Genomic DNA, 24,012 nt, shown 5'->3' on the forward strand with positions numbered 1-24,012 from the left:
ATGACCTGGGACGGACCAGGGTTCAATCCCCGGCATCCCATATGGTCTGGAGTCTACCAGGAGTGATTTCTTTTTTTTTGGTTTTTGGGCCACACCCGGTGACGCTCAGGGGTTACTTCTGGCTATGCGCTCAGAAGTCGCTCCTGGCTTGGGGGACCATATGGGCACCGGGGGATCGAACTGCGGTCCGTCCTGGGCTAGCGCTAGCAAGGCAGACACCTTACCTCTAGCACCACTGCCCGGCCCCCAGGAGTGATTTCTGAGCACAGAGCCAGGAGTAATCCCTGAGCACGCCAGGTATGTCCCCCCCCTCAAAAAACAAAAACAAAGGTTAGAGATGCTTAAAATCCCTTACAAGCGTGTTTTCTCCACTGGAACTATTCCAAAGCCTCATTCGATCATCTGTGCCAACAGTGAGGAGGTGAAGTCCGTCACTTGTGAAACACAAGCCATTGACCTTCCCATTATGAGCAGTGTTTGCTGTAATAAAAGACACAGTTCATTTTGATCCGTTCTTGACTCTGCACCTGTTTAATGCTTGATATATGTGTATATATATATATATATATATATTTATATATATATATGACAAGTCTCTGAATTACTTAACATGCTTAAATTGATTCTATTTAATATTAATCAACCCCACAGATTATTTGATCTGATAAAATAATTTTATATAATAAATAAATGACATATATAATTTATATCACAATTTTATATCATAAAAATTCAGAAGAACTATAGAATTAAAAAATCCAACCAATTCTAATTTTTGCTTCAGAAAGCTCTGATATTGGCATACAATTTAACTAAAATTAAATGCCTCTGCTATTTGTGCACAACTTAACTTTTAAAATTTTAAATGCCTATCAAAATTACATACTATTTTGAGTTTTAATCTGAAAGTCATTCCATGGAGTAGTAAAAAAAAAAATATCTTGGGGCCAGAGTGATAGAGCATTTGCTTTGTTCTGGGGTTTGATCCTAGCAACCCATAAGGTCTCCTGAATCTGTCAAGAGTTATTACTAGGTGCAGAGCCAGAAGTACCCCTGAATGCCACTGGGTGTGGTCCAAAAGTTAACAAAACAAAAAAATCTACCAACAGCACCATTAAAAAAAATTAGTAAAGAGTACCTGTTCTAGTCTCTCAATCAAGTGTTTATTGTTTTCTTAATTTTATTTTTTTAAACAATTGTTATCTACAGAGTCCTTCATAGTTGGATTTCAGATATACAATGAGTCAGGGCCATTCCCACCATTAGTGTCAACCTCCCTCCACCAATGGACCCAGATTCTATACCACGATCCCTTGTCCCGAGGCCTGCTAGTATATCAGGCCCCTTTAAGTTTAGATTGTTAAAGTTTAGGTCCCGTGATTCTATTATTGACTTTGGCTTGGCTAGTTAGTTCTATCCTTATTTATTTCCTCACCAATGCATCTGAGATGACTTTGCCCCCTGACCCCCAGCCTTTTTTTCTCCCTTTCTTCTTAGGTTTATGAAAAAATGTAGGGCCCGGAGGGATAGCGTGGAGGTAAGCCGTTTTGCCTTGCATGCAAAAGGACGGTGGTTCAAATACCGGCATTCCATATGGTCCCCCGAGCCTGCCAGGAACAATTTCTGAGCATAGAGTCAGGAGTAACCCCTGAGTGCTGAGTGCTGCTGGGTGTGACCCAAAAACAACAAAAGAAAAAGAGAAAAATGTAGAAATATGTGGTAAAACAAAGTAATCTGTTTCCCACAGTTCTATGAAAAAGTCTGAGCCCTCATTTAAAAGATAAGAACTATAAAATTTTTTTGAAAAAAGTGTGTGTGAGTTTTGTTTGTTCGTTTTGCATAGGCACAGCAAAATATGGGGAAAATAGAAAGGAAAAACTTTTGGCCTAAAAACAAGGAGACCTTACCCATAAAGCATCTTGCCATAAGACCAACTACAGGCTCCAGACATACAAAATGGTCTAATCCCAAAGTCTTTCTCTGTGGTTCCAGTAAAAGTTCTTCACAATCATGGTTGTGTGGTTAGGTTTCAGTAGTTAGAGATCCTGGTTTTTGTTCAAATCCTATATCAAAGTCAGGGTAACATGGAGTGTATTCTGGTTTCATTTCACAATTAGGTGTCTAAGTAGGGAATCCTGCCCTGAAAATAATTTGTTGCTTTTACCAAGGTGTCAGGGTGTCATGTGAACCCACTCTGGAGCAAGTCATTATAGGGCAGCATTAGGGCCTTCGCCAGTAGAAGTCCAATTCCTAGTGTTGGTGTAGGGGTTCCATAGATGGGATCCAAGGTCAGGGGTGAATAGTCAATGTCCAATCTTCTGAAGCCTAAGCCACATCAGTATGACAAATGTTCAGGGTGTAAGGCCCCACTGCAATATAAAATTTATGTGTTCCTATCCCTATTAGATAAGACCTTGTTTCAACACATATGATTTCCCCATTTTAATGTGCCTATGCAAAAAGAAACAATGCCACATGTTACTACCATAGTAGTACTAGCATACTACTACCATACTACCATATGGTGCATATGGAGTTAAAATAACAAGCTAGATAATCCCGATAACCTGGTTCTAACAAAAACTCAGAACCCAAGAGAAACTTGTCTACTAGAATTTCCTACTAAATAGATCCAAAAAAAGGAATGGGGAAAATTGCCGCTACATAAGAAAATAGACAATAAGAATTATACCTATTAAGGAAATACATCTAAAGAAATATTCTATAGAGATATATACATGTTCCAATTAAGTCTTTTGAAATGGTCTGGGGTGGGGTTATAAAATCCAGAGCACAGCTTCAGCCTGCAACAAGCCTTGTAGAGTCTGAAAAATGACTCCCAGCAGTCACATATCAGGAAATATCCCCAATCAAGATTTTTATGACTCTCAAAATGAACAAGTTTAAAAAAAACAAGTTTGAGAACAAATTTAAATTAATTTAAAACATTACTAAAATAATCAGCTTTATATAGTTCATCTTAATATATTTCTGATTCTGAATTACTTCTGAATCAAGATCTAAATCAATACAGTAATTAAATACTATTATAATAATGCAAATGAGGTTCTTTGTCATGCAGATTGTAGTAACTCTTAACACGACTGGCAGATTTTATTCTGATACAATGTAAGCACAAAATATAGCTAATTCTATAAATCACTGTGACTTTACACATGGAATTGAATATGTATTATTTGGTCTTAGTTAAAACAAACAGAACAAAACCTAGTACAAAGTAAATACAGAATAGTTTATGCAACTTGAAAATTCAGAGGCAGATGAAATGCATATTTATCTGAATCCTAAAAATAGGCAACCACTATTTAGTTTATGCAAATTTAGAAATTATCTCTGTAGTCTGTCAATGTTTCAAAATACTCAATATAAAACATGCTGTTGATATATTCTATTTTAATGCATTTTTCATTACCTGATTCAGCAGCTTGTGACTTTTTCCCATTATGTTGGTCCAGCGTAATCAAACACCCCGATGCTCTCCTCACATCCCATAATTTTACTCTACTGTCCGCACTAAGAAGAATCATTACAGCGAAATGTAGTTAAAAGTGTGACTGTACCCCTTACACTCCTTTCCAGTATTTTGGAACACAGAGGACTTTGCATATCAGTGCAGATATATTCATGCATTTAGAATAGTATATAGTTGCTTTTTCAACAAATATTCAAAATTGAAAGTGACAAAAAGATTAAAAAATAGGGTGGAAAAGAACCTTTTTAGATAATCAGGACAAAATTCTTCTCTGAGTGGTAGAGACAGAGAAGCTCAAAAGATTGGAGTGTGTACTCTGCATGTACTAGGGCCCAAGTTTGATCCTTGTACTATCTGTGGTGTGTTGAGGGTCAAATGGTGCCAGGGATCAGAGTCAAATGGTGCCAGGGATCAGACCACTGCCCCAGACCACTGGGCACAAACATCATCACATCACCACACTCCAGCAGTGAATCATCAGATGTCATCAGACCAAGTATTGCTGGAAATGTCCCCTGGACCTCCTGAGTATTGCCTGAGAACCCCTCACTCCCACACACCCACCAATTTCTTTAATAATACTAAATGAAGTGGAGGTCTTATTATAATATCTATCAGGTCTAAGAGGATACAATAGCTTATACTATTTAGTAATTTTTCAGGAAACTTATGCACATCTATAGAGGATAGTGAGTAGGTACAGTTGAATTTGCAATGGAATCTATTGTGTGTACAGAAAATGTCAGAGAAATGTCAACAGATCTTTTTACAAATAAGTTAAGGAGGACAAAGGTGATCCACTGTATGTTGGGGAAGACTATTGCAGTCTCCAGTGACCAGTTCTGTCTCATCACGGTTTACTTATTAGGTCAGAAGTATTTTTTGTTTGGGCTTTAGAACTAATTGTGCTCAGGGAGCTGGCAGTGATGATTGTAGTTGGAGAGGTAGTGTTTTGTATGAAGCTTGCTCTACAGTCTATACTGTTAAAGATCATCCTTCCAAGCTCTTTTCTATTCAGCTTTTCTTCCATATTTTGGATGATAAAGTGAACCAATTTCCTCTAAAAATTTATATTGTAAAGTCTTAGGCTCAGAAGATACCCCAAAAAGCTGGATGCTAGAGCTCTGAGTTTGATTAATCCTGATCAACACAAGGTCCCCAAAGCATTGCTGAGAGTGATCCTTGGGCAGTGATTCAGGGGAAGCTCTGGAATAGTACTAAGTGTAGCCCAAAATAAAAAATGTGTCAAACTGTATCAGAGTGTTTTGATTTGTGTGGCTTGTCTAGTTGTGGTCTACACCTCCTACTGAGCTCACATAATAATGTTCCTCACATAATCCTTATTAATTCCCATTCCCTTTATCTAAATCTTCCCCAAAACTGCAGTTTTATTTCAGTATTTCCTTATCTTTTCTTTCTATTTTTGGGGTTTTGGTTTACATCCAATAGAGCTCAGGACTTACTTCTCCTGTCTGTGTTCAGGGGTCGCTCCTGTTGCTGCTTAGGAAACATGTAGTACTGGAGATCTAAAAAGCCAGATGCTAGCAGCGCTTTGATTTCTGTAATATATCTTCAGCTCCCCACAATATTTTAAAAAGATGACATAAAGTTATACTTCACTAAAACATAACAGAGGCCACTAGGCTTGGGGGCTACTCAGCAATACTGGACCATCTAGGCCAGCAAGTTCAGTTGCTAGGCCCTAGTGGTGTGGTACTATTGGGGTCAGCAGAACCAAGTAGCAAGATGGTCACACCACCCATTAAGGCTCAGAGTTCAATTATTTTATTTTTATGAGTGTGGCAATTAAATATGCATCTGGTCTCTTCAAAATGCTTATCAATATTAACTTCAAGCCAAATAATTGACCTTTACCTTGCAGTTGCCAAGATATATTCATAACGAGGTGACCAGGAAACAGCCAGTATTTCTTGTCTATGACCTATAAATAAAAATATGAAGAGTGTCATAAAGTATTTGAATTAGAAAAACAAGCTGCAATTAATTTTACTTGACAACAGAAAGTAAAGACTATTAGAAGTAAACTGGTGGACATGTCTGAGTTTTAGTATAGCAGGAGAGCGGTTGTCTTGCACACAGCCAATCTGGGTTTTGTTCCCTGATATCCCAAATGGTCCTCCAAGCACTGTCAGGATAAATTACTGAAGGCACTAATTAAAACAACAACAAACAACCTTAGCACTATTGGGTGTGGCCCCAAAACAAACAAAACCCAAACTGATGGGGCCAGAGCAATAGCACAGCAAGTAGGGTGTTTGCCTTGCATGCAGACGAACCAGATTCAATATTCGACATACCATGTGATCCCCTGAACACCAACAAGAAATGACTCCTGAGTGCAGAGCCAGGACTAATCCCTGAGCACTGGCAGGTGTGCCCTCACCCAGTAACAATAAAATAAAAATAAACTGGTATAGGTGTTGCCACCTGCGCCATATTGCCAGAGCTCATGATGCTTGCGCACAATCTCTCCTCTTGAGTTGTGTACTTTCATACACTGGGATGTGTAATAGCCTTCTCCATACTGGGAAATTATATTCTCTTTTGAACATATATCTTATCTCCACTTCTCTCCCATTATTTCCCAATAAACTTGTTCTACTTCAAAATATAACTGGTATAACTTCTTTACATTTGTAACAATCTGTATTTAAATATTATGAAGTCTATGGGGCATTTATTACACATATTTTACTTGAAAAGGTCTGGTTTTTCTTTGGGAAGAACAGTCAGGACAAGTAAGCCTTTCTCTATAAATGTAGCTATTAGCAAAAGTGAAAATCCACCATTATGTATTATTGTTTAAGTTCACTTATCTCTACTACAGAAAACATCATAATATACAAATAGCCTAAAAAATAAAATGTCTCAATTTTCCAGAAAGATAAAAAATATAGTTAGTTCATCACAGTAAAAAGGTAGTTGTATAAAACTTTTTCTCAGAAAGCAAGAGTCATATATTCACAGCACAATTAAAATCATATATTTGTATCTACTTAGCTCAAATAAACAGAAATTTATCAAAACTGTAAAATAAATGTGATCCTCCTCATCAGATGTTCATGTGCTACTCTGAAACAAAAATGTGTGTTTCTGGCCTTGGGATACCTCTGTGTTGCACTTTTGGTCTCTGAGCACTGCCAAACCCGAGTACCACAGCATTGTTGAACCAAACCTTGCACCACCTAACTGGAGGGCCCTGCCACCCACAAGTTGTATATTTCTCAATTACATTTCAAGCTGTTAAAATAGGTGCCTTTCAGAAGTGATGGGAAGGGACTGGAGGGAAGCAAAAACCTTAGCAATACTCATTCCAATGCCTGAAAGTTTGGAGTTTGAACTAGCAGTCCTCAGGCCTACAGCATTTAGAGACCAACAGTGAAACCAGTGATATTAGGGAAGAGTGCATGAGATGGTAGGGGTCAAATTCAGGGTTGTTCACATGCTTGGCATGTAAGTTACCACCTGAGCTATCTCTTTGGCTCTATATTCCTTCATTTTTACTGTTTAGAATTACATTATGTCATGTATTTCTAAAAATGTATTAAATATAACTTAAATTACCTTAAACACAGTATTATTTCAATAGCCTTAAAAATAAAAATTACCTAAATATTAAGGATGTTTATTCAGTAAGAACAATATTAAAACAATAATCATGAGATAAATGTACCCACTTAAGTTTTATAAGTAATTTCTACCTCAAGTTTCAGATATATATTTCTATATTATTTTACAAATGTAGGGGTAAAACAAGGTTTTTAATCAGAACTTTCCATTTCCTTTGAGTTTCCCCCTATGTCTCCTGTTCTTATAAACATTTCCTCAATAGTTCAGTTTTATAAGTAATAATGCACAGAAGGATCTTCTTTCCCTGTTGACTTAACCACAAGCACAAAATGCATCAGTCATGTCACTTACAAAGAATACATTGTTAGGAATGGTTTCTTTTTATTGAATCATTTACTCAAAGTTGTTGTTGTCTCAAATAATAAAAAATAAAAATACCCTGTAGAATGTGGGTACAGGATCCAGATCTTAAGTCACAAAGCTGTACTTTGGGCCCTCTAGTACCAACTGTTAAAAACAAAAATACAGATATAGTTCAGGATAAAATGTTATCATAAGTTACTATCAAAAAGAAACAAAAAACTACCATATAAATATGACACTTTCACTTTATCTCTCTAGACATAACATATATACAAAACATTTCAAATAGTTTTTATTATCCACAGGCAGAAAATTGATTTTAACTGTAGTTTTCCATTTTTTTAAATATGCAGATTTGCAGGCAGTCGCAAAAACTTGTGAAAGCCTGGAATGCATTCACCTTCCTTCTCCCAGATGGCTCTGCCGTGGTAACTACAGTAACAATATCAAAACCAGATCTTAGCATTGGTACAATGCATGTCTCAGTTTCCTACTGTTTGATCACATCAAATCTTTTTAATAGTTTAACTTTTTCTGTTTGTTTGTTGTTTGGTTGGTTTTTGGGGTCATGCCCAGTGGCACTCGGGGTTTACTCCTGGCATCTGCACTCAGAATACTCCTGGCAGGCTCAGGGGACCATATGGAATGGCCTGGGGATCAAACCTGGTGGGTGGGCCACATGCATGGCAAATGCGCTACCCCTGCCTAGTTTGTATGGCTTTCTGGCCCCAGTTTCACCTTTTAATTTTAAGATATGCTTTCATATTATTAGTAATAGAGTCACAGTATTTTGACCACAGACTGAGAGTGGACCTCAAATGAGAAATGTCAGTGCCCAGTTCTTTACAAGAAGTGAAGAGACTTAACAAGAAAAATGGAATCACCGAGACCTGACATTTACAAAAACATTCTTTTCCCTGATTCCAAGAAAAATTTAGTAGCAGGTGCCTTTTTATTACAAATAGATGTTTGAGTCATATAATCTTAAAGAAAAGAAGCATTTCCTTTCTCCATTACATTAAGGTGGAAAAGTGGCCAAACTGTTGTTCATGTAAAATACTTAAGAATATGGTAGTTTTAAAATAAATTCTATTTTTTAAAAAATAAATTTTTTGTGACAGTACTGGAGTCTGAACCTGGTACCCAACATATTCAAGGCATACACTCTACTACAAAGCCATATCTCTAGTCCAGTTAACTCTTTAAAGGCTAGAAAAGTGGGGCTGGAGAGATAGTACAGAAGTAAGGTGATTGCCTCATTGACCAATCCAGGTTTGACCCCCAAGTCCCAAATGGATCCTCCAAGCACTACTAGGAATGATCCATAAGTGCAGAGCCAGAAGTATCCGGAGCATCTCTGGGCATGATGCCCCCTCCCAAAGAAACCCCAAAGGGGGAATAAAAACCGTAAGAAATAGAAATATGTTTTCTGAATACTTGATTCCTAGCACATGATTTGGTTTGTATAATAATTGTTGAACTGAACATGACAATATATTAATTTTAAAAATTATGACCATCAGCTGGGTTGAAAGTATCAAAGTACTTGTAAGTAACCAATTTCAAATGATAAAAATTTTTAGTATTTTTTAAAAACAAAAGAATATATGTACACACCTGCTACCAAACAGTGCTTGGTGGCGATTGGAGACATATGATGACTATAAACAGTTTCTTCAAAATTAAATATATCTGCAGTCTGATAAAAGATATTTTACAAATTTAATTTGTAGTTATAATCACAAAAAATCTGTTTTCATATCTTTACATGGCTGGTAAATTTTGACTTAACAATTTATTTCACTTAAATATTGAAATATAAAACCTCAGATACCTGATAGTTTAGATAGATCATTTATACCAGTATCTTCCCTTATGTGACAAAAGTACATATTTTAATTAAAAGCACAGTGATAAAATACAAACACCTGGTGCACTATCTTTCTTTCATTCTAGGAACTTCACCATTTACATAGATGGTCTCACCAATACTTGGCCTTTCAGATCCATACAACCTCAGCTACCACACCCCAGACCCTCATACTCTTCCACTGTTCCGCATTGAAATCATGTATTTCGATTATATATATAACCAGAATCTTACATTATTATCAGGTTTTTGCCCAAATACTTCCAAGATAACCAAATAAATCCTAAAATTCCTTTAATTCCTCCTAGTTTTAGCGAGGACTTACCCTTTTTAACTTGAATTTCAAGGTCCAGAATTTCAGATGCCAATATTTTCAATCGCTTTGTCATTACCCTTGAATTATTATCCTTGTACTTGTCAAAACCTCAACCCTGGAATCATGTCTGCCTCTGAGCACCTACAACAGAGGTTAGCAAACTCTTCTTCTCAGGGTCAGATTTTTCAATTCTCACCAACATATATACTTGGTTACAATAGCTGCTATGAGCTATTCAATCAGAATTCCCACAATGCCATCAATAAACTTACCCAGGCATTTATTTCCACTTAATTTTCTTTACTCATGTATAGTAAAAAAAAAAAATCCTTCCTCATAAAGGAATTCTATTACAATTTTAGGAATTCTATTAAAATCTCATGATTCTATTATCAAATAGACAGTCAAGACCCCTTCAGCAATATCTAAAATCTTACCCTCTCAAATTTTCCACTAGCTCTTTAATGAATTATTTGAATCAGTTCTGAATAATTATGAAGGTCTTTCACTTTCCCAAAAGGAGGTGTGAGTAGGGAATCTTCCACCCAAATTTCTCCTAATCTTTTTGTTCGTTTGTCTGTATTTGGTCTTGGATCTCATCCACTGGTGCTGAGGAGTTACTTCTGGCTCTGCACTTAGGGATCACTCCTGGGCTTATACAGGGGACCATAAAAAATGCAAAGTATGGACTCTGGATTAGCCACATGCAAGGATGCCCTACTCACTGTACTATCATCTTGTTTACTTCTTTTTTTTTTTTTTTTTGGGGTCACACCCGGCAGTGCTCAGGGGTTATTCCTGGCTCCAGGCTCAGAAATTGCTCCTGGCAGGCACAGGGGACCATATGGGACGCCGGGATTCGAACCGATGACCTCCTGCATGAAAGGCAAATGCCTTACCTCCATACTATCTCTCCGGCCCCTTAAACTGCTCTTTTTTTTTTTTTTTTTTTTTTTAGTTTTTGGGCCACACCCTGTGACGCTCAGGGGTTACTCCTGGCTATGCGCTCAGAAGTTGCTCCTGGCTTCTTGGGGGACCATATGGGACGCCGGGGGATCGAACCGCGGTCCGTCCTAGGCTAGTGCAGGCAAGGCAGGCACCTTACCTCCAGCGCCACCGCCCGGCCCCCTTGTTTACTTCTTAAACACATTTTAAACTGTTTTTAATCTCTTTCTTTTGTGTGAGTGGGGGATAGGGAGGCATAGGACTTACTCCTGGCTCTGTACTCAGGAATCACTCCTAGTGGTGCTTAGGGAACTATAGGAGATTCCCCACTATTCTATCTCACTAGTGCACATACACCTTTATTTTTTTTTAAATTTTAAATGTCATACCTGGCTCTGTGTTCAAATGTCACTTTTGGCTCTGTACTCAGGTGCCAAATGCGTAGTGCTTGGGTAACCAGGATTTGAACCAGGATCACAGACAGTAGGTGATTAAGCATTACAGGGTCACAGTCAATAGGTTACTGTGACCTTAATCTGTATATTATCTCTTCAGCTCTTATCTGCAATTTCTTACCCCAAATGTATTTCCTAAGTAACCTTATTAAGATCACTGATGAGATTGAACTTCACACAGAGAAACTTGCATTCACATTGAGTTTACTTTACTAACATTTTAATAAAAACGTAATGTTTTATTGTAGTATTAAAAAAAAGATCACTGATGAGGAAGATGGCTATAAGTTTTCAATGTAGAGGAAACAGACTTATTGGAAGATGCCATCTAGGGTTCACAGCTAAAGCGGAAAATCAATGCCTGGCTTCTAAGTTTCAATGCTAGTCTCTAGGAATAAACTAGTGCAGTCTGTGACTTCAACTTAAAGTCAATCTAGGTTTAATATACTGAAACTAGAGTCCTTAGTTATAATAATGCTAAATCTACTCTGCTTGTATTCTTTAAATAAAACAATAAACCCTGAAATGACAACACGTTTAAAATAAAACAAGCCTTTACTGAGCATTTCAAGCATACTGTTGAGACCTATTGCTTAGAAAAGATTCATTTCAAAATATTACAGCTCTAATACTGCGGGGTCAACAACAAGGGCCAGCTCTAACATGATATCCTGACAACGAGGAAAATGCGAACAACTTGACCTTAGAGCAGATTAGCCTACCTTACCAGCTAACGACAAGACAAAACCAGAAGACTTGGCACCCTTTGGTAGGTCCAAAAGCCAAGATCGCAATTTACAGTTGACTGGCTGCTAGAACCACGACCAGACTGTATACATCTTGGGACCAATAAAAAAGCCCTAGTTTAGGGTTTGAACTATGACCTGCACAATAATCATGATCCCCAGTCCCAAAGGTCCGGCAGAGACAATTGTAACAGAATGGGGCTTCTGGAAGCACAAAGAAAGACGCTAACCTAGGTGCCATCCTAGGTTCAGTGCAAAGACCAAGATCACCAACCACAGAAGATGGATTAAAATGACACTGAGGTAACAGAACCTCTAGAACCACAAAGACTGACTTCATCATAAGTCCCACCTCAGGATCTGCGCAGATACTGAGACCTCTAAACACAGAGCTCTGATTGTATCACCCTGGACAGAGCAGAAGTCTTCCACACACCACAAAAACACCACCGGGAGAGTAATTGATCCTGAGCCAAGTCTAGGATTGATCCCATGACAGTATACTCCAAGGACGGAGAAATCCCATATTTCTTAGGCCAAGTGAATTCCTTTTCGAATGACCCCAATATTTACTGTGCCAGGGCAGGAGGGAAAAAACAAAAATACAAAAAGCACAAAAACTTGGTTATTTATATATATATATATATTTTTATTTTTTACCTTCATTTATTATTGTTATTATTATTTTTATTTACCTATCTATTTTGGTCGATTTCTCTGTTTGGGTGTGATTATTGAAATTGTTGCCCCCAATTATACTTATTTTTTTCTCTTCCTTTCTTTTCTTTCGTAATGTGCTATGCCATGTTTCTTATTACAAGACCATGGCATGTTTTTTGTTTGTTTGTTTTTGTTTGTTCTGTTTTGTTCTTTGTTTGTTTTTTGTGGTGCTTAATGATATAGCCGGAGTCCTCACTGGATATTTGACACTTCTTTTGGTACTGGTGGAGTGTTTCACCTTCTTTTTCTCCTTCATCTCCCAAATCGATGATGAGAGCCTCTAGAAGGATTCCGCCCATTTTCGGGGTATTAGACTCTTACCCCAGTTTATTTATTTTCTCTTTTTCAGGCAAAACCACACAAATTGAACTAGCTAGTCCTGCCTCCAGTTAGAGGGGGTAATAAGGGAGACATCAAGACCAACCAGGTGCAAGACTACTAAGTAGTAGGTTAGATACAGAGGGGACCACATATTCTAGCTGCCCTGGGGGTGAGGGAAGAGGAAATGGGAGGTAGGACAAAAACGGAGGTGTAGGGAGGACAATTTGGTGATGGGAATCCCCCCTGATTTTGTGTAAATATGTACCTAAAATATTATTGTCAACAATATGTAAGCCACTATGATCAAAATAAAAACTATATTAAAAAAAATTACAGTTCATTGCCAATGCACCTAGTCACCCAAGAGCTCTGATGGAGATATGCAGGAAATTAATATTGATTTCAGGCATTTTAACATATCATCCATTCTGTAACTCATGGATTAAAGAATAATTTTACTTTCTTTTTTTTTCTTTTTTTTCTTTTTTTTTTTTTTTTGTGGTTTTTGGGTCACACCCGGCAGTGCTCAGGGGTTACTCCTGGCTCCATGCTCAGAAATTGCTCCTGGTAGGCACGGGGGACCATATGGGACGCCGGGATTTGAACCGATGACCTTCTGTATAAAAGGCAAATGCCTTACCTCCATGCTATCTCTCCGGCCCAATTTTACTTTCAAATGTTACCTGAAAATAATTTTTTTGAGACGACAGTTGCCATAGATAGCTATTTCTCTTATGGATGTAGGCAAAGAAATTAAAAATCACCTGAGAAAGATTTTCCATTCTAGATGCCATTAAGAACATTTGAGATACATGAGGAAAGGTCAAATATTAACATTAATTGAATTTTGGGAGACGCTGATTTCTTCCAACTTGGATTACTGTGCAGTTCATTTCAATTGAGGAAGTAACTGAAGTTGAAACTGAATGGCAGAAATAACTAGGAACTAGAATTAGAAATGGAGCCTGAACATGTGACTAATTGTGTGGCTGCATAATAGAAGTAACAAGTGAAGGGTTGTTTCTTACAGGTTGAGCATACAGTGAGTTCTTGAGATCTGAAGCTACTACTAAAAATGATAAATATGCTGTAAATATTGCTAAAATAACAAAAAAAATTTATAATACTGTATAAAGTTCACAAAGCCTAGATAAGTTTTGAGAGGCACATAAAATATGTTCAATGACAATTACTGGGAAATGCAAATCAAAATTTGCACTTGATAATAAAATATTCCTCCAGTCTGTTAGAATGGTTCTTATCAAACAGAAGAGGTATTAGCTTAAGGATCTCTGTGACTGTTATGGTGACTATAAATTGATATAGCTCTCATGAAAAGCAGTTTGGAAGTTTCCCAAAAAATAAAAATAAAACTACTCTATATCTTCTGGGAACTTGTGGGAAAAAATGGCACATTAGATGCTAGCAAACAATGTTCTCTGATAAAGTACAGTCAGAAATCAACTACATAACATAGAAAAAGAGCCTCACCTACGCAGCACATCCTTGTTTGCTTGAGAGACCATGCATGCCTCTATGTGAGGGTGCATGATCACAGGACTCATGGAACTAGAACAAAGTCATGGACTGGGAAGAGATCACTGAGAAGTACAGTACCCTCCAGGCACCATTACTATGGATACATCAACCTGGCCTGGAAGGAGGAGGTTCATTTTCAACCCTACATAAACAATGTACTATTATTTTAAAATTGGACAAATATAGGTACAGTTGGATTAGCAGGGTACTATTCCCATGCATAGGGAATAACACAGCATACAGAGATGACCCAGATGTGGAGACTATGAGGCAGATTGTTAGCAGACATAGGACACTGAAGTGGTTATTCTGTGAAAGAGCAATGTGGCATTTTCCCTTTGGTTGCTCTTTCTCCATGCCCAACTAACAACATTATAATACAGAGATCTAGGTTTTCTGGTCTTCATGATGATCCCCTCTAGGTCACAGCACAGAACCTAAGGAAATTACAACAATAACGCTGTAGCACCATCTGCAGGGAAAAGGAGAAGCTAATCCCTAATTAGTAAGAACATTCTATAACCAAACAAACACACAGAATTGTAGGAGGTAACAGACAAAGGATGAGAGAAATCATAATAATAAAACATAGTAGTTCTTGAGAATATAAACTGAAAACAGAGAAGCATCATAAAGAGTTACAAGAAGGAAACTCTACCAAATTGAGTGAAGGAATTCAAATATTTCAGAGACATGCTGGGTAGAAAGACGGAACTGATAGACATTCGATCTAATATGAAAAAGGTAACAAAAAGATTCAATTACACAGATGAAATAATATCAGAAATTGAAGCAGAAAGCACAGCAATGATACAAAGGGAAAGAAAGAAATAAGACTTAGGGGGAAAAAGAAGTCTAAGAGAAACAGATACCACCAAAAGCAGCAAGAGTTAAAGGAAGGCCAGAGTTGAAGAGAGAAAATGGCACAGAAACCATATTTTAAAAATAATAGCTCATCATGTCCCAAATCGAATGAAAGAAGCAAACACAGATGTCCATGAAATGTAGAAAATACTCAAAGCATTGAAATTCAAACAACCTACATCAAGAATTTCATTTTAATCTTTTAGATTTTGGGGCCACACTAGGTGCCACTCAGTGTTGACTCCTGGTTAAGGAGTCAGTGCCTTAGGATCACTCTGATAGTACTCAAGGGAGTTATTGATTGAACACAGAATGGCAGCATTTCTAGGAAAACCCCCTAGCCCCTCTCTAGCCCAGCTTTTGTAATGTGTGTTCTGTCTACTTTTAAAGGATTATGACTTGTCTTTATACTTTTGAAAGTAATAGTTTTAGCAAGGCTTGCATGTGAATTTATATATATTAATCTCCAAATATATTGTTATTAAAATTGGTTTCTATTTATTGGCTTTTTCCTCCCTTTCCTTTAAAATTTAATTTTGGATCATATCACTTCAGTGCTTGGTGTTGATACTTGCGATGCTTGTGGGACCATGTAGAGTTGAAGACCAAATCCAAGCATGTATTCTTTCCCATTGAGCTAATGCACCAGCTCAACTGGCTTTTTCTTAAAGTAGAATTCAGTATCATATGTTCTTTTAAAACAGATTACATTTTATTTTAGCTATTTGTCTAGTTGTTTAAGTAATAATCAAGTGGTTCAAATATAAAGCGCAAAATGACATACAGTTTAAAACTCCCTCCTATACTATGTCATCTGCTGAGACCCCCCCACCCATGCACAAACACACACACCAAGTAATAATTCTTATCCTTACAGAAATTAATTTTACCTACACTGAAGAAAATATAAATATATACTTGTATTATACATGACTGTCCCCTTTTTATTTTTTTACTTACTCTACAAACTGTTACTTACTCGATTACTCTATAAACTAATCTGCAATCTTCCTTCATAATAGACAGCAAAGTTCTCTTTCCTTTTGGGTGGGGGTATTAAAAACTATAACCTGTGGTCTCAGGACTTCTGGCTCTGTGCTCAGGCATCACTCTTGGTTGTGTTTAGGAAACCATTAGCAATACTGGAGGCTGAGTCAGTCAGCCACACGTAAGATAAGTGCTTTCTTTAACTCCTATAGTACCTCTCCAGCTCCAGATTATCATAATAATGAAAAAAAAAATCCTCGTTATTTTGCACAGCTGCATCTACTGCATATAAATAACAGAAAATATGCAACTGATTAATCATAAGCACTTAGGATTAAGAAAAATTTAAATTATAATCATTAAATTATTCATTTAAAGGACTATCTAATTTTTTTTTTCTTTTTTGTGGTTTTTGGGTCACACCCGGCAGTGCTCAGGGGTTACTCCTGGCTCCATGCTCAGAAATTGCTCCTGGCAGGCACGGGGGACCATATGGGACGCCGGGATTCGAACTGATGACCTTCTGCATGAAAGGCAAACGCCTTACCTCCATGCTATCTCTCAGGCCCCAGGACTATCTAATTTTTAAGTAAAAGGTAAATAATCCCTTATGGCTAAATTGCTTTTTCAAAGTTAATTAATCTGGGTATTAAAATAATGGCTCTACATCCAAAGTGCAAGGATTTTTCTTTTCTTGTTTTGGGGGGAGGGGAAGAGAAAATTTGGGCCACACCCAGTGATACTCAGGGGTTATTCCTGTTTCCGTACTCAAGAACCACTCCTGATTGGGCTCAAGGCACCACATGGGATACCAGGGATTAAACCTAGGTTGGTTGCTTTCAAGGCAAGCACCCTACCTGGTGTACTATCACTTCAAACTACAAATACATTTCTAAAAATGACTAATACATTAATGACAAACCTGTCTATTCATATACTTAGTCTTTTAATCTGAGTTTATTATGGATCAATTTCACCCATGGGACTCATTTTTTTTTTTTTTTTTTTGGTTTTTGGGCTACATGGGACACCATGGGATTGAACCACAGTCCATTCTAGGTCAGTGCATGCAATGCAAACGCCCTACGGCTTGCACCACTGCTCCGGCCCTGGGACTCATTCTTATGATAGGTCATGAAAACTTTCAGGACTCAAGCTGGATGTGTGGTTGCCAGGGCTTCTGGGTGTGTGTGTGTGTGTGGGGGGGGGTAATGGAGATTTTACAATGTGTACTAAAAGAGAATAAAAAAGGAATTTGAAGTAAGAAAAACAACAACACAGTCAAGGTGTGATCAAAAGACCAATGTAGGGGCCAGAGCAGTGGCTCAGTGGTTGGGCATTTTCTATACTTACTCAAAATCTCAAACCTATAGGCAACTAATCCATGGTAAGAATTTAAGAAATCTAAGTCTCTTTACCACTATTCTGTTTTCACATTTAACATAAACAACAATTTAGTAAACTATTACATTAAAATACTTGAGGATTATATTTTCCTTCACCCATTAAGGCAAACTGGAATGGTTTTAATATACTCACTTGCATTGTATTTGTGTCCCATATTTTCAAAGTTTTATCAAACGAACTTGATGTGAACATACCAGTATCATGAGGATACCACTGTACAGTTTCCACACTATATTTGTGAACATCAGGATGGCTTCTACAAAATAGCATTCAAAAGTTAGAAAGAAATAAATGACAGGAGTTTCAAAACTGGTATTGTAAAAAATATCAGTCTCAGATATATAAGATGACTAAATCACTGTATCACATGATTCTCTCAGTGATATCCAGGGAAGGATCAAGAATATTCAGGCCTCTCAAGCTTGAGGCTTTTATAATTTGATATGAAAGCCGCTTTTCCACTGAGACTTAAAAAAAGGAGACTTCTGTTTCTGTTTTTTGTATTATAGCCTAGAGGGATTAGTCAGATACCCTGGACGTTCTCGAGGAGGGAACAGTGATTTTTCCTTAAAAGACAGAAAATTCTCATCCAGGATTTAGTTTTTCCAAAAGTTTTAACATCCCTACCATCCTTAAAAAATTGATGAGTCACATCAATGCTGCCTTGGAGCGAGAAACCATACTCTATGAAGAATAGAATGTACTTAACTGAGAATCTACCAACTAAACTGAGTTTACAAAGTATATGTGTGAGGGGGACACAAACAGTAATGGACAGATGTGGTACTCTGGCCATGGGAATACTGTAGACACATTCTATTCTATTTATTTATTTACTTATTTATTTGTTTATTTAGGGTTTTGAACCACACTGACAACACTCAGGGGTTACTCCTGGCTCTGCACCCAGGAATCATACCTGGCAGGCTGAGGGGACCATATGGGATGCCAGGGATCAGCTGTGCAAGGCTAGTACCTTTGGGTGATGATGAATTTTCAGTTGGATGGTAATATTTATAATAGGTTAGGCTGGAATGACAGAGTCAAATGAGTGGACGTCTGCTTCATGAGGGACTGTCAAAACATTTGTTGCTCTACTCATTAATCTTTTTGTTCTGCCAATAGTATCAGTTGAAAAATCTAATTTGTAGGGCCAGAGAGATTGCATGGAGGTAGAAGTTTGCCTTACATACAGAAGGACAGTGGTTCAAATCCCGGTATCCCATATGGTCCCCTGAGCCTAACAGGAGCAATTTCTGAGTGTAGAGCCAGCAGTAACCCTTGAGCGTTGCCAGGTGTGATCCAAAAACGAACGAACGAAGAAAGAAAGAAAGAAAGAAAGAAAGAAAGAAAGAAGAAAGAAAGAAAGAAAGAAAAGAAAGAAAGAAAGAAAGAAAGAGAAAGAAAGAAAGAAGAAAGAAAGAAAGAAGAAAAGAAGAAAGAAAGAAGAAAGAGAGAAAGAAAGAAGAGAGAGAGAAAGAAAAAGAAAGAAAGAAGAGAAAGAAAGAAAGAACGACAGAAAGAAAGAAAGAAAGAAAGAGAAAAAGAAAGAAAGAGAGAAGAAAGAGAGAAAGAAAGAAAGAAAAAGAAAGAAAGAGAGAAGAAAGAAGAAAGAGAAGAAAAGAAAGAAAGAAAGAAAGAAAGAAAGAAAGAAAGAAAGAAAGAAAGAAGAAGAAAGAAAGAAAGAAAGAAAGAAAGAAAGAAAGAAAGAAAGAAAGAAAAATAAAATTTGTGTGTTTATAATTAGTTCAAGACTCAACGGATCTGACACTAATAACTATAAAGAGGCAGGGTTGGACAAAAAGGACCCAATAAGAACATTTAAATTAAAGTCCTTTTGAAAACTGGTACCAAAGTTGTTTGGGGAATATCATAAGTTTAAAACAGCTATACCTGAATTTGAATTATTTTTCAAGGATTAGTTATAAAAACAAACACATATTTGAACAACTTGCTAGAGACATTCATATGACTGTCATGTTTACAACTGACATAAAAGCATACTCAACAATTAGACACCTATGGGTTACTTTCTTTTCCTTTTTATTTAGAGGGGCCACACCATCAGCACTTAGGGCTTACTCTAGCTCTGCACTCAGGGACCACTCCTGGTAGATTCAAGGGAGCATCTAGGGTAGTGGGGATTAAATTTAACCCAGATGGCCATGTGCAAGGCTAATACCCTACCCACTGTACTATCTTTCTGGCCCTCAGTTACATTTTTAATTAATTAATTTTGTTTTTTGGGTCACACCAGGCTGCACTCAGGAGTTACTCCTGGCTCTGAGCTCAGAAGTCACTACTGGCAGGCTCGGGGGACCATATGGGATGTCGGGATTCGAACCGGGGGTCTTCCTGTTTGGCTATGTGCAAAGCAAATGCCTTTACCACTGTGCTGTCGCTCTGGCCCCTCTAAGTTACATTTTTAATACGTACCTGCCAATGGAACACACTGCTTTACACGTGTAATAAGGCTGTCTGCTGGAGTTCTCAAGGTCATAAAGTACAATCACACCATCTGAACCACCTGATAACATACTAAATAAAAAAGTTCACATTAATTTGTCATCTCATATAATCTAATTATTTATAATTATTGAACATGACACATCTATAAAAACCCAATTATGCCTACATACACAAAGTAAATCTACTAAGACTTCAAAATTTTTTCTAAATGAATTTAGTCAATCTGAGAATATTTAAAATTTACTTTCATAATTACAAAAAAAACTGTAGAAATCAGGTGGAATTACACCTTAAATGTTAAATGTCCTAATTATAAATTGTGTTAAAAGAAAAGAATGAGGGGGCCGGGCGGTGGCGCTAAAGGTAAGGTGCCTGCCTTGCCTGCGCTAGCCTTGGACGGACCGCGGTTCGATCCCCCGGTGTCCCATATGGTCCCCCAAGCCAGGAGCAACTTCTGAGCGCATAGCCAGGAGTAACCCCTGAGCGTTACCGGGTGTGGACCAAAAACCAAAAAAAAAAAAAGAAAGAAAAGAATGAGACCAGCTATGACAGATGTTAGCTGTCTGAGCCTGGGAAAGTTATTTCACCTATTTACACTTTAAAAATTTATGATTTCAGCTTAACCAAAATTAAAGAAAAGATAAATGCTATATGTAAAATATCCTTTACACTGCCTGCCAAGGAGCAGGGGATCCATAAAATGTTAGATTTTGCTTCTCTTATAATTAAATTTATTCTGCTGTGAGCAAATACACTATCATGGGCTTATCTGCTATTACACTTGTGAAAGGACAGATATCATTCCTGTCTTCCCAGAATTAATATAATAAGGGAGTGATTGATTCAGATTTGTATACCTTTATGAAATATTGCTATTCACTAATACTATTGCCCATTATCAATATTTATGCTGTTGCTCTTCATTCAGTTCTTTTCTTATTTTTCTGGCAAATTCCTTACAAAGGGTTAATAAGAATATATTTTCTAAATTCTTGTATGTTGTTGACAATTTGTCCTTTTTGTATCTGTATATAAATATGGTTGGATAGAAAATCCTTGACTTACACTTAATTCCCTTGATCATCTTAGATAAGAAACTTTATTTATTTGGGCCTAACACCCAAAATCAAAGCCTGGCTATAACGTGATTTTCTTTTGCTTATATGTAATTTCAGAACAAATATATTCTAACAAAGTTTTCTTGGACTACAGTTTTGATATTCTGCTCTCTTCTTCTGGGTTTCATCTCTAGGAGCTTCTATTATATGAATAGTTGATCTTATCCTATTTTCTACATATCCCCCTATCTCTTGAATTTTTTTTCTTACCCAACTCTTAATTTTTTTTTTCTTTAAACTTTCCCCTACCCTTCCTTTTATTGTTACAATGAGCAGGGGCTGCTCTCTTGTTTGTGGTACTTCCTTGGTTGTAGTGTTTGCAGGGAAATACTCAATTATAGTGCTCGTGTCATGTACAAGGCATGTGCCTTACCAGTTGTACTATCTCTGGCATTTTGTCTTCATTTCTGAAGCACTTTTATTTCTAACTCTTTCTTGGGTTTGGTCATCAATTTCTCATTTCTAAAATTTCTTTTTTTTTGGTTTTTGGGTCACACCCGGCAGCACTCAGGGGTTACTCTTGGCTCTATGCTCAGAAATTGCTCCTGGCAGGCTCATGGGACCATATGGGATGCAGGGATTCAAATCACTGACCTTCTGATTGCAAGGCAAACGCCTTACCTCCGTGCTATCTCTCCGGCTTCATTCCTAAAATTTCTAATTCCAATTTGTTACTTTTGTATACTGTTATCTTTTAAAAATGACTTTTAGGGGTTTTGTTGTTGTTGTTGTTGTTTTTGGTTTTTGGGTCACACCCGGCAGCGCACAGGGGTTACTCCTGGCTCTATGCTCAGAAATAGCCCCTGGCAGGCACAGGGGACCATATGGGATGCTGGGATTCGAACCACCATCCTGCTGCATGAAAGGCAAATGCCTTACCTCTATGCTATCTCTCCGACCAGACTTTTAGGTTTTTTTGTTTTGTCTTTTTAAGTAAAAGCAGGCTTTGGGAAAAGAGAAGATAAGATAGGGAGAGAATAACATGTTCAAGAGAGAATGCAGGCTTCTCTAAAAGATAGAGAGAGTCCCAGAACACAACTCAGTAAGAAAGTAGGAAAGTTCACATCTGAAGAGGGGGAGATGTGGACACCATGTGCTTGGGCACCATGTTCAAGAGCTCAGGAAGTACATGTGCTGATTTTCTTTCTTTATTTTTTTGGTTTTTGGGCCACACCCGGCGGTGCTCAGGGGTTACTCCTGGCTGTCTGCTCAGAAATAGCTCCTGGCAGGCACGGGGGACCATACGGGACACCGGGATTCGAACCAACCACCTTTGGTCCTGGATCGGCTGCTTGCAAGGCAAATGCCGCTGTGCTATCTCTCCGGACCTGTGCTGATATTTAAATTTTTAAAAAAATATTAGGTTAGGGGCCGGCGAGGTGGCGCTAGAGGTAAGGTGTCTGCCTTGCAAGCGCTATTCAAGGATCAGGACCACAGTTCGATCCCCCGGTGTCCCATATGGTCCCCCCAAGCCAGGGGCAATTTCTGAGCGCTTAGCCAGGAATAACCCCTGAGCACCAAATGGGTGTGGCCCGAAAAAAAATTAGGTTAGATTTGCCATCAAGTCTGTAAGCATAATTTTGGACATTATTTTATTAGTCATAAGGGTATTATGTTAATTACTGTTTTTATAATTTTCATGGATATTGACCTTAATCCTATTCTTTTGCATGCAGGAGGTCCAGATTTTATCCTTGGCACCATAGGAACACCTGAGTTGTAGAGCTCTGTCCTGAAAGGGGCCTTTAGTTGATTTGCTAGAGAGATTATAGAACCCAATGGCTCCCATCCTTGTGGACTCTAGAAGAACTAGAGTGGCATTCCTCAACTTTTGCATACTGGTGAACTGGCACCTATCCTGCACACTTCAGTGATGAGCAAACGTAATTTGTGTAGTAGTGCAAAATTTTCTTGGAAGGCCCACCCAGGGGTATAGACTATATGGTGCCAGGGGATGGAATTTTGATGGCTGCCTCAGACAAAGCATGTGTCCACTGTGCGAGTCTCCCTAGCCTCCAGAGAGAATTCTTAAAATAACTCTCAGCTTTGGCAAGAAATTCTCCTTTACTAGATTTCAATAGTCTAGATTCCATTCTGGTGTTATTAGTACAGATTTCACAGTGGTAGATATTAAGTATTTTGAGCAGCTTGTATGTGAGGAAAGAAAATCAATATTTAATTTTCTATAACACATACATTTTGCTTTTCATTTCTCTTTGCTGCCATAAATTAAAAACACAAAGTTTAATGAAAAATAACAAATCTTAGCTAAAACAAAATAGCTTTAAATTTTTGTCATGCAACAAAGTAGAAAGAAAGTCACTATTGTGAACATTGGCCTTTCTCTCTTTTCTCTGTAAAGATGTCTCTTGCCCTATAATTGTTACACATATTTTATGCATATATAATTTCTAATTTCTTACATTTCCCACTGACTCTCCTAACTAGCAGTGTACTTTAGATATGTATTTGATAGAAAAAGTAATCACCATCTCAAGTGGCTAACTGGAATATTAAATACTTGTTCTATGAGTAATCAAGACCAAAAGAAATCAGCTTTCCTTTGTTGCTCATATCTAAACTGTTATTTATTTATTTAGGGTCACATACCCGGTGGTGCTCTGAAGTTACTCTTGATTCTGTGCTTAGAAATCACTCCTGGCAGGCTCAAGGAACCATATGGGATGCCAGGAATCAAACCAAAGTCCATCGGGGATTGGCTGCATGCAAGGCAAATGCCCTACAACTGTGCTATCGCTCTGGCCCCTGCTTTATTAATTTTTTTACAGTATTGGGGATCCAATCTCA

At 37.7% G+C, this 24,012-nt stretch overlaps 1 protein-coding gene and 1 long non-coding RNA gene across 5 annotated transcripts in view; both read right to left on the minus strand.

The window, feature by feature from the left end:
* LOC126001558 (uncharacterized) overlaps window positions 1-24,012 on the minus strand; it is a 998,123-nt gene that overhangs the window by 40,309 nt on the left and 933,802 nt on the right. The gene's annotated exons all lie outside the window — the stretch shown is intronic.
* Window positions 1-24,012, minus strand: part of ERCC8 (ERCC excision repair 8, CSA ubiquitin ligase complex subunit) — a 47,954-nt gene that overhangs the window by 8,277 nt on the left and 15,665 nt on the right. Inside the window, exons 3-9 of the mRNA XM_049768799.1 lie at window positions 20,054-20,155; window positions 17,750-17,873; window positions 9,065-9,146; window positions 7,523-7,591; window positions 5,369-5,435; window positions 3,434-3,534; window positions 356-480 (exon numbers count right to left, since the gene is read on the minus strand). Coding sequence (XP_049624756.1) covers window positions 356-480; window positions 3,434-3,534; window positions 5,369-5,435; window positions 7,523-7,591; window positions 9,065-9,146; window positions 17,750-17,873; window positions 20,054-20,155 — 670 coding nt within the window. The remainder of the gene's footprint in view (window positions 1-355; window positions 481-3,433; window positions 3,535-5,368; window positions 5,436-7,522; window positions 7,592-9,064; window positions 9,147-17,749; window positions 17,874-20,053; window positions 20,156-24,012) is intronic.

This window comes from Suncus etruscus, chromosome 2 (genome assembly GCF_024139225.1).
Source record: "Suncus etruscus isolate mSunEtr1 chromosome 2, mSunEtr1.pri.cur, whole genome shotgun sequence".
Classification (NCBI taxonomy): Eukaryota; Metazoa; Chordata; class Mammalia; order Eulipotyphla; family Soricidae; genus Suncus; species Suncus etruscus.